We start from the raw sequence: 15,366 nt of genomic DNA, 5'->3' as shown, positions 1-15,366 counted from the left end.
AACAGCCCGCTGGTTTTAGTTTAAGGTACGCTCCGTTGACCTTTCACACGCGAGGCAGCGACCAAAAAAGAAAAAAACAAAAAAAAACAAAACATGGCTGCCTCGTTGTAAAAAAAAGAAAGAAAGTGTATTCACAAAACGTGCGTTAAAATGTCGTAATATTGTAATTATCGTGCGTTCACCTTAATGCGCGTCTACCGCAATACGTGTACATTTGTATTGTTCCTCAATTATTGGTACGTTTTGCTCGCCTTTGTCAACTTCATTCATTTAGAGCCACTTTTTAAATAGAGCCAGTGTGCTAACGAGCCGGTCATAGCGAACACAATGGATATTAGCATGCTAGATATGTAATCCAGTCGATGTTAGACTATACCACTTTGTTTTTTTTGGGTTTTTTTTATGCGGGGTTTGTGATTGTGGATAAAACAGTATGTTAAAAAAAATCTTTCTAAACTTTATAGCTGCAACTTGATCGCTGAAGAGAATGACGTCCATCATCAAGTTGACAGCCGTCTCCGGGGTGCAGGAGGAGTCTGCCCTGTGCTACCTGCTGCAAGTGGATGAATTCCGCTTCCTTTTGGACTGCGGCTGGGATGAGAGCTTCTCCATGGAAATCATTGACGCTATGAAACGGTAAGCACTGCATCTATAGCCTGCACCCCCCCCCCCCCCCCCCATTAAAGACTTGTTCCAGATCTGAAACACGAATGAGTAATGTGATTGTGTGCTTATGTGTGCTTATGTGTGATGTTCCACCAGACATGTTCATCAGGTGGACGCCGTACTTCTCTCACACCCCGATCCCATCCACTTGGGAGCCCTGCCCTATGCCGTGGGCAAGCTGGGGCTGAACTGCACCATCTATGCCACCATACCGGTCTACAAGATGGGCCAGATGTTCATGTACGATCTGTACCAGGTGAGGAGTGATGATGGGAAATGTAGTAAGTAGACTAGAGAGAGAATGTAGACTTGTGTGCGGGTAATCCAATGGCTCCTTGATGTCTTTCCCCTTTCTGCCTAGTCTCGAAACAACAGCGAGGACTTTAATCTCTTCACACTCGACGACGTGGACTGTGCTTTTGACAAAATCCAGCAGTTGAAATACTCCCAGATTGTCAACCTGAAAGGTCGGTGTATTAAAGATTAGATTTGCTCAAACGTCACTGTTGTGATCAACATACTCTGATCGCAGGGTTCTTATTGGGTCATTGACATGCTTTAAATTCATTTTGCAATGCCAGAATGAACCCTGAGTTCTTCATGCTTCCACCCAATAGGGAAAGGCCACGGTCTGTCGATCACGCCGCTCCCAGCTGGCCACATGATCGGTGGCACTATTTGGAAAATCGTGAAGGACGGCGAGGAGGAGATTGTTTACGCTGTAGACTTCAATCACAAGAGAGAGATGTGAGTGGGGGAGAACAAAATAGGCTTTTGGGCAGCTCTCATCCACTGTTGGTGTTCTCTATATGTCCTGACTTTTTGCTTTGGTTATTCTTGCCTTTTTTCAGCCACCTGAATGGCTGTTCCATGGAAAGCATCAGCCGCCCTTCTCTCCTGATCACAGATTCTTTCAATGCTGCGTACGTGCAGCCGCGTCGCAAACAAAGAGATGAGCAGCTCCTCAGTAAGTCCGCTGTCGCGTAATTCTGTCCAACTGCCATGCCAACATCAAATAAAGTCATATTAAATTCAAAATGATTGTAGAAAATTTGGTTGAATAGATATTACACTATTAGCGCCAGGCCAACTACCTATCAGAATAAGAATCAGAAGTACTTTAATAATCCCAGGGGGAAATTACTAAAATGACCTAGACCAATACAACGTTTTTTCACTGCCTATTTTAGTTCTTAATTCTAAACTTTAATTGTCAGCTAATACAGAGCTCCAATCCATTGCTTTTAGTAAGCAGTATTTCCTTCGAGCATCAGTTTGGGCTCAATGGAACATGGACATTTAATACATTTAACCACCATTGTAGACATCTAATGTGTCTCTTTGTGTATTAGGTATCAGAGGTGTAATTAGCAGAAATAACTTCAAGTTTTGGGCTGTCACTACGGACTACCTTTTTTATGTAGTAGAAAATGTCTCCAACTAAAATTATTCTTGTTTTCTTTGGTTTCCCAAGCAAACAACTAGTCTAGATTTTAATACATGTAATTTCTCCATATTGAAACACCCTGTATAGTATGTTTCAATGAGGTTTATAATAGGCACAGAGTTTGACGCAGCTTGGCGAATGAGCTATGGCTCACAAACGACACAAGAGGGAGTTGGAGGTCAACGGATAAATAAATGATTCCTCACCTTCTTCCTGACTGTTTTTTTTTTTTTTTTAACAGGTGGTTCAAAATATTTTAATTTGATTTAACAGTATTAAGCCTATGGTTTTAAGGACAAATCCCTTCTGTCTCGTGCTGAACTGGATGCGCCAATAAAGTTTTAAAAAAGGAGGGCTAGATTACAGTTATTTTGTAAACATAATACTATCATAGAACTATTGGTAGTTTCATTGTTTGCAATTTGATTTCATGTATTTAACATCAGAGCATATACACCAAGTGGGCAAGTAAAAATGGGTCCCTTACTTACTGTTATTATCAAATGTTTCAATTGTTTGTATCTGGCATCACACTTTCCATTCATATATGTTGTATTCCCCTTTTTTTGGTGCATCCTGTAATAGAGGCGAATGCTCCCATACTGCAGAGCTTTTAGTGGACATGTTAAGAGAAATTTTTGTGGGCCAAAAGTCTTACGTTTAATTCCGTTGTTGTCCTTTTATGTTACTTGCAGCCAATGTAATGGAGACCCTCCGTGGCGACGGCAATGTCCTAATCGCCGTGGACACCGCTGGCCGTGTTCTGGAGCTGGCTCAGCTGCTGGACCAGATTTGGAGGACAAAGGATGCCGGGCTGGGCGTGTACTCACTTGCGCTGCTCAACAACGTCAGCTATAACGTAGTGGAGTTCTCCAAGTCACAGGTCTCAACCATCACTTTAGTCATTATTATTTTAGGATTCATTGTGATTAAAAAAAGATTTTTAAGTTCAATGATGTGAAATAACAGCATTGGTGCCCCCTCCTTGTCTCCTCGCAGGTTGAGTGGATGAGTGACAAGCTCATGAGGTGTTTTGAGGACAAGAGGAACAACCCCTTCCAGTTCCGCCACCTGTCCCTGTGCCACAGCCTGGCCGACCTGTCCCGCGTGCCCAGCCCCAAGGTGGTGCTGTGCAGCCAGCCCGACCTGGAGTCTGGTTTTTCCCGGGAGATCTTCATCCACTGGTGCCAGGACTCCAAGAACTCGGTCATTTTGACGTACCGCACCACGCCTGGGACCTTGGCCCGCTACCTCATCGACAATCCCGGGGAGAAGATGCTGGATCTGGAGGTGAGGCCAGCAGAAGGGTGTCAGGAATGAAAAGGAAAGTGTAAACTGCATCTGGTGGGACGTTTCTGTTGTGTACACTCAATCTTAAGTGAACAACTTGATGTGACACAGTAGTTTTATACCTTATCCAGGTTAAAAAACGGGTGAAGCTGGAAGGCAAGGAGCTGGATGAATTCCTCGAAAAGGATAAAATGAAGAAGGAGGCAGCAAAAAAACTGGAACAAGCAAAAGAGTATGTGTCTTTAAACAGGCAGCAACCAGTCTTTGTTGACTAGCGTTGAGTAACGAGAGACTTATCCCCAGTGTGCGTTTGCTTTTGTGCAGGGTGGACGTGGACTCCAGCGATGAGAGCGACATGGAGGACGATCTGGATCAGCCGGCCATCGTGAAAACCAAACACCATGATCTGATGATGAAGGGGGAAGGGAGCCGCAAGGGGAGCTTCTTCAAACAAGCCAAGAAGTCCTACCCCATGTTCCCCACGCATGAGGAAAGGATCAAATGGGACGAGTATGGGGAGATCATCAGGTATTATTATTCCTATTTAACGCCTCATATTGTCAGAGCCAGTCAAGATTATGGATGGATTCCTTCTTTCTCTGGTGCCCTCCCAACCAAGAAATCTCAGAAATCAGTAATCTGTGTTAAAAATAATAACCCCCTTCCTTTTGTACACCTAGACCAGAGGAGTTTCTGGTACCTGAACTGCAAGCCACAGAGGAGGAGAAAAGCAAGCTGGAAGCAGGGTTGGCCAACGGCGACGAGCCCATGGACCAGGACCTCTCCGTGGTTCCCACCAAATGCACCTCCAGCATAGAGAATATAGAGATTAGGTCAGTGAGCTCCTCGAGACGACCTGTCTTTCACCTCAGCAATACTGTCAATGATAACCCAAGACTTGCTATTCGGAGGCGGTAGACATATTAATGAGAAGACAGCTCGGAAGTCACCTTTTTATTTATTATTTATTTTAGCCTCATTTGGCAAAGAGTTGTGGCAAGAATGAACATGAGCAACGTTCTCCCCTCATTCACTAAATGGTTCTGCTCACATGTCCCTGAGCAAGGTGCTTGACTCGCTGCTTTTCCATTGCAGCTGTAGTAGTACAGTAGTAGTACGGCAGTAGACTGTTGTATTTGTGCTGGGCAGCATTACTAAATGTGTTTTGAAAGGGGACCTATTATGCTTTCCTTATTTTCTGTCATATATATATATATAATGTTACACTGTCGGATGTTCATATTAGACATGACCAAAGTGTAAAATAATGAGGTAAACGAATGACAAAGTAATCGCTGTGAACAAAAGGCCGACCGCTTTGAACGCTTGGTTTTTTCTACTCTGCACGAGCTGACGTCATTTCGTCACAGATTTCTTTATGTGGTCTGTATTTCTCCAATTATTTATTTTATTTATTTTTTCTGACGCTCACTAATTGAATGAAACGAAAAAATCCCTGCATGCAGTGTGAGAAAGCTTGTGCGGTGTCCCTCGCAAGCTTGAGGCACAACAACGAAAGTCGGAACAAACCTACAAATATGAGTGAAGATTCAGCAACTTATTTCTAGGGATGTTAACAAGCTTAAAACGTGAGCTTAAAAGCAATTGATAAGCAGGCTATATAGAGAATGACATCATCAAGGCATGTAGATGTATCATTTTTTATTGAATATTCAAAATAAAACAAGTGCCACCAGTTTACGTCGTTTTAAAATAAATAAATAAAACGAATATTACTACTTCACTAAATAATATTTTGATCAAATTAAACACAAAATAAATATGACAAGTAGGTCTAAATAAATAAAGTTTGTGGTGTTGTCCGTCTTCGTTGGGACGTCCCGTCAACATATTTTACACGATGAAAATTTACAATCTGCTTTGTGTCGGAACTTAAATGGATGGATGTAAAGTGGGGCAAAAAAGTATTTAGTCAGCCACCAATTGTGCAAGTTCTCCCACTTCAAAAGATGAGAGAGGCCTGTTATTTTCATCATAGGTACACTTCGACTATGAGAGACAAAATGAGAAAAAAAAATCCAGAAAATCACATTGTCTGATTTTTAAAGAATTTATTTGCAAATTATGGTGAAAAATAAGTATTTGGTCAATAACAAAAGTTAATCTCAATACTTTGTTATATTCCCTTTGTTTGCAATGACAGAGGTGAAACGCTTTCTGTAAGTCTTCACAAGGTTTTCACACACTGTTGCTGGTATTTTGGTCCATTCCTCCATGCAGATCTCCTCTAGAGCAGTGATGTTTTGGGGCTGTCGCTGGGCAACACGGACTTTCAACTCCCTCTAAAGATTTTCTATGGGGTTGAGATCTGGAGACTGGCTAGGCCACTCCAGGACCTTGAAATGCTTCTTACGAAGCCACTTCTTCGTTGCCCGGGCGGTGTGTTTGGGATCATTGTCATGCTGAAAGACCCAGCCACGTTTCATCTTCAATGCCCTTGCTGATGGAAGGAGGTTTTCACTCAAAATCTCATGATACATGGCCCCATTCATTCTTTCCTTTACACGGATCAGTCGTCGTGGTCCCTTTGCAGAAAAACAGCCCCAAAGCATGATGTTTCCACCCCCATGCTTCACAGTAGGTATGGTGTTCTTTGGATGCCACTCAGCTTTCTTTCTCCTCCAAACACGACAAGTTGAGTTTTTACCAAAAAGTTCTATTTTGGTTTCATCTGAACATATGACATTCTCCCAATCCTCTTCTGGATCATCCAAATGCTCTCTAGCAAACTTCAGACGGGCCTGGACATGTACTGGCTTAAGCAGGGGGACACGTCTGGCACTGCAGGATTTGAGTCCCTGGCGGCGTAGTGTGTTACTGATGGTAGCCTTTGTTACTTTGGTCCCAGCTCTCTGCAGGTCATTCACTAGGCCCCCCCGTGTGGTTCTGGGATGTTTGCTCACCGTTCTTGTGATCATTTTGACCCCACGGGGTGAGATCTTGCGTGGAGCCCCAGATCGAGGGAGATTATCAGTGGTCTTGTATGTCTTCCATTTTCCAATAATTGCTCCCACAGTTGATTTCTTCACAACAAGCTGCTTACCTATTGCAGATTTAATCTTCCCAGCCTGGTGCAGATCTACAATTTTGTTTCTGGTGTCCTTTGACAGCTCTTTGGTCTTGGCCATAGTGGAGTTTGGAGTGTGACTGTTTGAGGTTGTGGACAGGTGTCTTTTATACTGATAACGAGTTCAAACAGGTGCCATTAATACAGGTAAGGAGTGGAGGACAGAGGAGCCTCTTAAAGAAAAAGTTACAGGTCTGTGAAAGCCAGAAATCTTGCTTGTTTGTAGGTGACCAAATACTTATTTTACAGAGGAATTTACCAATTAATTCATTAAAAATCCTATAATGTGATTTCCTGGATTCTTTCCCCCCACTCTGTCTCTCATAGTCGAAGTGTAGCTATGATGAAAATAACAGGCCTCTCTCATCTTTTTAAGTGGGAGAACTTGCACAATTGGTGGCTGACTAAATACTTTTTTGCCCCACTATATGTGACTCTGTCACATACATCCATAGATCCACCAACGGTGCATCATTCATTCATCTTTCTGCTTCTCTTCTGGACGCTGTGCTTTGTCTCCGCCCCGTGTGTGTGTCCACACTGTACAAGCGCAACATGTCCACGGGGGAGGGGGCGGGGCTTAGTTCTATATTGGCAAACGGGATTGGTCAGAGGAGAAGCTTTCAGATCAGCTTTAGATCGTCCAAACTGATTGGTTTCCCGTTGTAACTTGCCGAGCGTGGAAATAAACTGAATTGCAGACTTTTTTTTTATCGAAATGATCCACCCAGCACTAATTCAAATTGTGCTTGAAAGTAATTATTTTCACCGGACATTTCACTGGAGATTTAAATATATCAGATTTAAACAGGTTTTCCCGGGTAAAAACCGGCAATTACAGGGATAACGGAAACACTGGTGCTAATGATGCGCGCACCAAAACAGTGTTTTTATTTTAGATGTAGGTTGTTTTATTTTATGTCTGCTTATGGAACGAAACAAGTGCATATGTAACGAAACTGTCCGTAATGGGGACACTTTCTCCGTGACTCTCTCCCCGATTGCCCCCTCTACATGCGTTATGTGTGGAAAATAATCATGAGTCCAAGCGATGTGCCCCGTTCCTCCATACCCCGTCCCCACACTGTTTATAGTTGTTTTATTTGGAGGAATGGGGCCGGTGATCGGGGGGCACGGAGAGCGGTGTTCAATTCACACATGTAAAAATATATTTATGATTTCCCTTATTTATGATTCCCCATTGAAATGGTATCCCTGTGCATTTTGTAAGCCTCTGGTTTATCCTGTTATTGTAATGCACATTGACTCACTGGTGAACGGGAGATCCTTTCCGCACGCATATTACGTGAACGCCCACGCACAACTTGTGATCCGTTCTCCGTGTTCCAGGATTAAAGGTTCAGTCTTTCCAAAGAAAACAAATACAGAGTGTTTTTATTGTAGATGTGTTTGTTGTAATTGAATGAAACCAAAAAAACGCAATGCGTAATGGGAATACCTTCTGGGAATACTTTTTGTCACCCCCCTGTAATTGTAAACATTGTAATGTTAGAGAACTGAGTGGTTTTACCCACATGTAATGGCAGTCTGCCATAATGAGATGATGACAAAGCGGCGTGTGAAATGAAACATAATTTCATATATGCGATGTGCGTGCATTATGGGAGAGGACAGGAGGCAGTTGAAGGCAGTCGCCGGCACAAAAAAAAAAATCCCTACGCTAGGCGGCCTGCCTCGGAATTCTTAGAAAGGATTATAAGAAAGCGATACCACAATCTCAAAAAAAAAAAAAAAAGAAGAAGAAAGAAAAGAAAGGAAAAAATATATATATTTTTGATTTTACTTTTTACTGTTGACACAGACAACCCGTCGAAAGTTGGTCAATTAGTGGAAACATTTTAACATCCCTACTTATTTCTCGCCTGTTTCTTGTTCAGCAACATTTTGGGGGACTGATAAGGTGAAATCAGTGAAAGTTTACAGACTAAATACAGCAGAACCCGGAAGTCGTGCTCAAACCCCACTGGCTCACAGAACTAGGGCCCCCAGGAAGGCGACCCACACTGAAACAGCACGTCAGAAACAGGAGGGGTTTTGAGGCATGTTAGAATGGCTAGAATACATAATCTGAGTGGTATTTTCAGCAACAAACATCAGAAAGGGCTCCTTAAGTTAATATAGGTCCCTGAGGTCCCCAAAACATGTTTTTGAAATGTTTTGCTGAAAATACCACTCTTATGCATTAGAGGCATTTTAACAATACCTCGACCATCCTGCTCCTAAACAGGCTGTTTTTTTTTGTGGGAGGAGCCCCTCTCCTGAGGCCCCAAGTCCTGTGAGCCAATGGGGTTTGAGTACAAGTTCCAGTTTCTGTGAGCCAATGGCATTTGAGCATGGCTTCCGGGTTTCGTTGTATTTACCCCATAACATTCACTGATTTCACCTGATCAGACCACCAAAATCTGTTTCTGAATATATTTGAGGCAAGAAATAGGCAATCCAGTTGCTGAATCTTCACTCATATCAATTTTAAAGTTAGTTCCCGCTTTCGTTGCCGTGCTCCAAGCTTTTGGGGGACACGGACACCACATGGCAACGCAGTGGATTTTTATTGGTTTTCTTTGGAGAAACGCACAGAGGATGGTGCGCCCCAGCCTACTGTATGTACTGCATACGTGTTTTTTTTTTGTTTGTTTTTGTTTTTCTTGAAGAAATATACAGAATGATTTTTTACAAATACTTACATTTCCATCGTCCACAGTTTCTCCATGGACAGTTGGTATTCCTCTTTAAAAAGATTTGTTTGTTGAGTTACTCGGATGGGGGGCGGTTCTATTCTACTGTATCTCATTGTGACATAGGACTCACACACAAATCTGAACGCCGTGTTTCACCACGTTTTCTGAAACAGACAGCTCACAAAAAACTGAGCTGACTGAGTTTTCACAGTTTGTGTGTTAGTAGGCCCATCAGAGACCCAAACGTATGTGCACAAGCACTGAAAACGTGAGTTTGGCATAATAGGTCTCCTTAAACTATATACAGTATGTTTGAAGTATTACTTGGCAGAAAATGAACGCTAATGTTCACTTCGATAATGCCCTTCATATATGTATGTTCACACGTACAGTAATTTCAAGTGGAAATCCCAGAATTCTATTGGGAACTGCAACGTTTTTTCTTCCAACATTCGGGTTTACCCTCAATTTCTGTTCTCGAAAAGTTCCTTCTTCTGATTGATTTGGTGTTTTATCTTCATTTTTGTGAATGTCAATTTCTCAACTGAGAAAATTGAACAGTTTACAACTAACGACTTGTGAGTGCCCGATCAGTGCATTCTTGCCAGGAAAAACGCGGACCCCGCCAGACCGCCGCCAACAATTGAAACAGCATATAGAGGAGCACATGCAAAACGCATATACATTGAATCGCTGTTTCTTATAAAGTGCCGGCTAATACATACAGGATAAATATCAAATATAGTATTTGTTTAACAAAATAATGCTACGCATTACCACTGTAATATATTTCCAAATATATATTAATGGTAAAAAGATGACATTGATGGTCCGATGGAGCAATTAATAGGAAAGGGCTGCTCCATTTATTTTCAGTTTTTTAATAATTCACCTACAGAGCCAGAATCACATATATCGACTATGAGGGGCGCTCTGATGGCGACTCCATAAAGAAGATCATCAATCAGATGAAGCCCAGGCAGCTGGTCATCGTTCACGGACCGCCCGAGGCGAGTTTGGACCTGGCAGAGTCGTGCAAAGCTTTTACCAAGGACATCAAGGTGTACACCCCCAAACTGCAGGAGACTGTGGATGCGACCAGTGAAACTCACATCTACCAGGTCAGAGATGGTTTTTTTTTGGTTTTTTTTGATAGTTCACTGTTGATTCACGTCATTGATCCCTGGGGGGAATTCAAGGTATAACACCAGCAGGTGTTGACAGAACAGTGCAAGTTTAAAAAAAGAGATGAAATAAAATATACAGTATATACCCCATATCCACAGTTTATTGACCATAACTAGCTAAACTGCTTTATCAAATTCTGCTTTTAAATTCTTGCGCGTTCCTGTCAATGGAAGTGGCTTATAGATCATCACGTTCAGAGCAGAAAATATATGTATGTTGTGTTTATGTATAACACAAATACATTGAATGGGTGTTGTTTATTATGTATTACAATTATTTAATTTGCGAGCCTGATATGGGCGAGATGGTAGGTACGCCAAAGTAATAACTCTCTCCGTGCAGGTGCGTCTGAAAGACTCTCTGGTGAGCTCGCTGCAGTTCTGCAAGGCCAAGGACACGGAGCTGGCGTGGATCGACGGCGTGCTGGACATGCGCGTGGTCAAGGTCGACACCGGTGTGATGCCGGAGGAGGGCGTCAAGGAGGAGGCGGAGGACGGCGAGCTGGCCATGGATGTGGCCGTGGGCGTCGACCTGGCGGACGAGCACAGCGCCGCTGTGTCTACGGCAGCCGCTGCCCAGCGCACCATGAAGAGCCTGTTCGGCGAGGATGAGCGAGAGCCGTCGGACGAGAGCGACGTCATCCCCACGCTGGAGCCGCTGCCGCCCCAGGAGGTGAGGGGGGGGAGTTTGTAATGATTGTTATTTTTGCTGTTATGTGAGAGAGAGAGAGAGAGAGAGAGAAAGAGAGAGAGAGAGAGAGAGGGAGAGAGGGAGAGAGCGCACAGAACAGTATCTGCGAGCGGAAAACCATCCTCGCGAGTGCATTTATTTTCTGCATGCACGGCGCTATGGCGAGCACGACCCTCCCTACACGCTCACAATGGCTCAACACTCGTGCGCTTGTCAAATTGGCTGTTGAGACTTTGGCAGCGACTGAATAGACACTCACTTAGAATACTATAGGATGTATCAGAAGAACTAGTTAAAATGCACAATGGCTGCATATGTCAACTGGGCCCCCCCATAAAGCAAGTCCCCTTTTAAGTCCTCATACGAAACCCCTTGTTACGAAAAGGGGGTTTTGTCTCATACGAACCCCCCTTCGTATGAGATGAGCTCAACAGCATTTTCCCTTTTTCCACCCATTTTTACCAGTCGTTTTGTGAATATTTAAATAAAACCAACCTTTTTTTTTCCCAATGGTAGAACATGTTTATTGATTCATCAACAAACAAACAGTCGAGCTGGTAATAAAAGTGATCCTCGCGACGTAGCTGTAACGGCTGCTTACGTACATAAATGAACGGAGCAGGAAGAAAGAAAATCAGAAACTCAAACAAATCAGAATCCTCCATTGAGAAGAGCGCGTGGCCAAGACCACGGGTCCTCATAGAGTTCGGGATCGTCGGATCTAAGGAAATGATGACAACCGTCGCATACGCATGACGTAGACCAGTGTTTCTCAAATGGGGGTATTTTTACCCCAAGGGGTACTGCAGGGGTGACGCCGTAAAAAAAAAAAATATCTTTAAAAAATATTGGTTATGTGCAATGTTAAAAAAAAAAACACTTACCATGCACATACATAATTGATGTTAATTTTCTTTTTTTTTCTCCCAATGACAGTGAAGGTGGTACTCAGCTGACATATGCAGCCATTTGAACTACTTCTTCTGATGCGTTCTGTAGTATTCAAAGCGACCAATCAAAGGAGCGAAGCCATCAGCGACTGTCTATTCCCTCCCCGTCTCAAAAGTCAACTTGACGAGCGCGCGAGTGTTGAGCAATCGCGAGCGCTTTGGGAGGGTCGAGGCTCACATGCGTCATAGCCCCGCGCTCGCGGGACCGCATTTGTGCACACGGAGCAGAAATGCGCTCGCGGCGGATGCTTTCCTGCTCGCGGATACTGTTCTGTGCGCTCGCGGGGTTTTGAGACTTCATTTAACACCATAGACACCAGAGAGCCGACCTTGGGACTCGCAGCCGGAGGAGAATCTGGCGTGAGAATGACAACACCCTGAATCAGAGCGGACAGGGGTGGAGGGCGACCTTTGGCCTTATTGACGGGCGGCTTCCCGGGGTCACGGCTGGTATTCAACCACGTCCCCTCGAGGTGTAAATAAGAACACGCTCGTTCTGGATAATACTGGTGTTATGTCAAAAAATCGCAGACTCACAGTCGTCATTGCGAAGGGCAACGGCTTCATAATACTGACAGTGGCGACGATGATGATGATGTTCCTGTCTCCTCACCCCAGATGTCGGGCCACCAGTCTGTGTTCATCAACGAGCCGCGCCTGTCGGACTTCAAGCAGGTCCTGCTGCGCGAAGGCATCCAGGCGGAGTTCGTGGGAGGGGTGCTGGTGTGCAACAACATGGTGGCCGTCCGCAGGGTGAGTGTCCTTCCCCACGGCGCCGCGCGCACACCGTCCATCAGCGTGACACCAGCAGGGCCGGAGCGGCAGGCATTTCGCACAGAACACGTTTGTTTTTTTTCTTTTTTTCTTTTCTCTCACAAAATTCTAATCAGAACGTCCTTGTAGTTCTGTTTGCTTTTTGGTTCCTTGAAAACGTTGAAAAAAAGGTTTGAACCAGCACTCTGCTTTTTTTTTTTTTTCACAAAGTTTTCACAAATGTGCGTTCCTTTTTGAGAAGCAGAACTTTGCCCGGACACAAAGCCTTTAAAATCTGGTATCCGTGACACACATACTCTCACTGGTCTGATTTTGCTCCCGGGTCATTTCCAGTATTTGTTCCCAGCAGTAGAGAGTTGCTCATATACATCTTCATCTGCGCGTTTCAGTCTTCGCCGCGTTTCATTTTAATCTTATGGGTTTTAAAATGATGCCCCAACTGTGCTTCTTTGAGAGGTGTAATCAATCTTTTAACAGTAAAAAAGGGATAGAATTCATCAAGAATGACACAGGCCTTGACGGCCTTTTTCTCCCTGACTCATCACAAAAAAAAACAACAACCCCGCTGCTTAAATATGTTTACCAAACAAGACATGCAAATATTAGCGGCACAAAGATTTTATTTTTATTTTTTTAATCAATGACACCTTCGCTTTTCCTTATTTGTCGCGGTCACTGATGGATTGCGCTTTACGGGCCAACGATGTGGTTCATCAGTTTGTTTGTTTTTTTCATCACAATCGCAGTGCGAGAGAGTCGAGTGATTCAGAAGTGAGAGTCAGTGGAGGAATGTTTTCAGCACTTTGAGCTCTGGTGGCACTGAGCCTAAAGTAAAGCAAGAGTATTGAATTGTAAAGGACTTAGTTTGTCCCAGAATCTATACACCTTTCTGTTTATGCGCATCAGCAAGATGATTTATTCGATGAGGCGTCATGATTTGGATATAAGCGACTATGTCTCCATGCTGTTCCTGGAGACAACAAATCCTAGTCCTCAAAGTGTCTTCATTAAACTTGAAGTGAACAACGAAATGGGTAAGTTATTAAGCGTGGCTGCCAATGTAGCAGTGTTTAGAAATATAAAACGTGTACTGCAAAAAAAAAACAAAAAACAAGGTGATGATGACTGTCATTCCATCATTTAGAGTCCGTCAGACATTCTGATCGGCATCAGAATCTCTGCTGAACCTAGTCTGCTCAAATACTGGATGGATCAATCGAACATATCCTGTTGCCAATCTCCCAGGTTGATTCCCAATGACCGAAAAATAAGGTTTAATTAAAATAAAAATATACCGGACTCATCCTTTAAAGATGCTATGCAGACGTGAAGACTCCCGTCAAGGGAGGTTCGATGGCGCTGCGTGAGGTGTTAAGGAAGACCTTGTTGAGCCGTGTATGTGTTTCTGTCTTCCTTCCTCCCTCCCTCCCGCCGCGCAGACGGAAGCCGGGCGTATTGGCTTGGAAGGCTGCCTGTGCGATGACTACTATAAGATCCGGGAGCTGCTGTATCAGCAGTATGCTGTGGTCTGAGGGCGGCAGCAGCAGCAGCAGCAGCAGCAGCCGGAGCAACGGCGGCGGCGGCAGCGGCAGCAGCAGCGATACAGAGACTTTCCTGTTTGAGGACTTCACCCAGAGGAGAAGAATGTACCGCACCGCCCTCCCCCCCGGGTGGCTCCAGCTGTTTGACTTCAACGTTGTATATTTTTCTATTTTTACTTTTTCTGTTTACTCTTTATATATTTTTTTCGTAGTTTTATTGTTAGTTTATCTCCCTGAAGTGCGGGGCAGATGCCCCTGATTGACCCCGCTACCCGAGCACGCTGAAGTGAAGTGTTCGCTGAAGCTCCCCCCGTCCAATAATTCGCTGCTCTGGACGGACACAATCAAGGTTTCTCCTCTTCCGGTCTGTAATTAAAAGTGTACTTTTTTTTTCCCAGATGTTGTGTTGTCTTTTGCGTTATCATGTTTTGACTAAAAATTGAAATGTAGGCCACAAGAGGGCAATCACTCACAAAAGCTTATTTGGGCATTGAAATTAGATCACGTAGCTAATTTTCTCTGAGCAAATGCAGTAGTACTAATCACATTTACTTTGGGTCTCGGAATGAAAATATTTGCGAGCTGCGTACTAGGCCGGCAGGCCGGGGCGGTAATGCCAGATGGAGATATTTGTCAGCCGTATCTCAGAATGCCCCTCTCAGAGTCTCGGGCCTCGCCCGTAATTCACAGTGGAAATGACATTGTCCTGCGTGTGATAACCAGAATTTATTATGAGTCAGGTTGCCTACGTCAGGTAAACGCCAAGCGGGGTGGAGTCAGGGATTAATATTCTCAGCTCATATTTTCAGGTAACTGGCCCTCGCAGCATTTTGGAATTGGGAAGGGAGCGTGAGGATAAATAAATAGGCGGCTCTGTATTATTATTTTTTTCCCCCATGGTGTCTTATCTTTTGTGGACACATGGGCAGCTCAACCTTCGCATTCAGGTGGAACTAGTGTATCAGAGGGGAAACTCGGGGTGATAAGACAGGAGTGCTACCGGGGGTGGAGGTGGGGACGGGGTGGAGGTGGG

At 44.0% G+C, this 15,366-nt stretch overlaps 1 protein-coding gene across 1 annotated transcript; it reads left to right on the top strand.

The window, feature by feature from the left end:
* The first annotated feature begins 94 nt into the window (after nucleotides 1–94).
* Nucleotides 95–14,467, top strand: cpsf2 (cleavage and polyadenylation specific factor 2). Its single transcript, XM_079996834.1, has 15 exons — nucleotides 95–236; nucleotides 465–636; nucleotides 763–922; nucleotides 1,028–1,133; nucleotides 1,284–1,413; nucleotides 1,518–1,633; nucleotides 2,809–2,996; nucleotides 3,113–3,403; nucleotides 3,535–3,635; nucleotides 3,728–3,931; nucleotides 4,084–4,236; nucleotides 10,089–10,311; nucleotides 10,721–11,050; nucleotides 12,637–12,771; nucleotides 14,232–14,467. The coding sequence occupies exons 2-15, from the start codon at nucleotides 488–490 to the stop codon at nucleotides 14,322–14,324; spliced, it is 2,379 nt and encodes a 792-aa protein (XP_079852960.1). The 5' UTR covers nucleotides 95–236; nucleotides 465–487; the 3' UTR covers nucleotides 14,325–14,467.
* The last annotated feature ends 899 nt before the right edge of the window (nucleotides 14,468–15,366 follow it).

The sequence above is a fragment of the Zeus faber genome (genome assembly GCF_960531495.2).
Source record: "Zeus faber genome assembly, chromosome: 2".
Classification (NCBI taxonomy): domain Eukaryota; kingdom Metazoa; phylum Chordata; class Actinopteri; order Zeiformes; family Zeidae; genus Zeus; species Zeus faber.
This window is presented reverse-complemented; position numbering and strand designations above follow the sequence as displayed.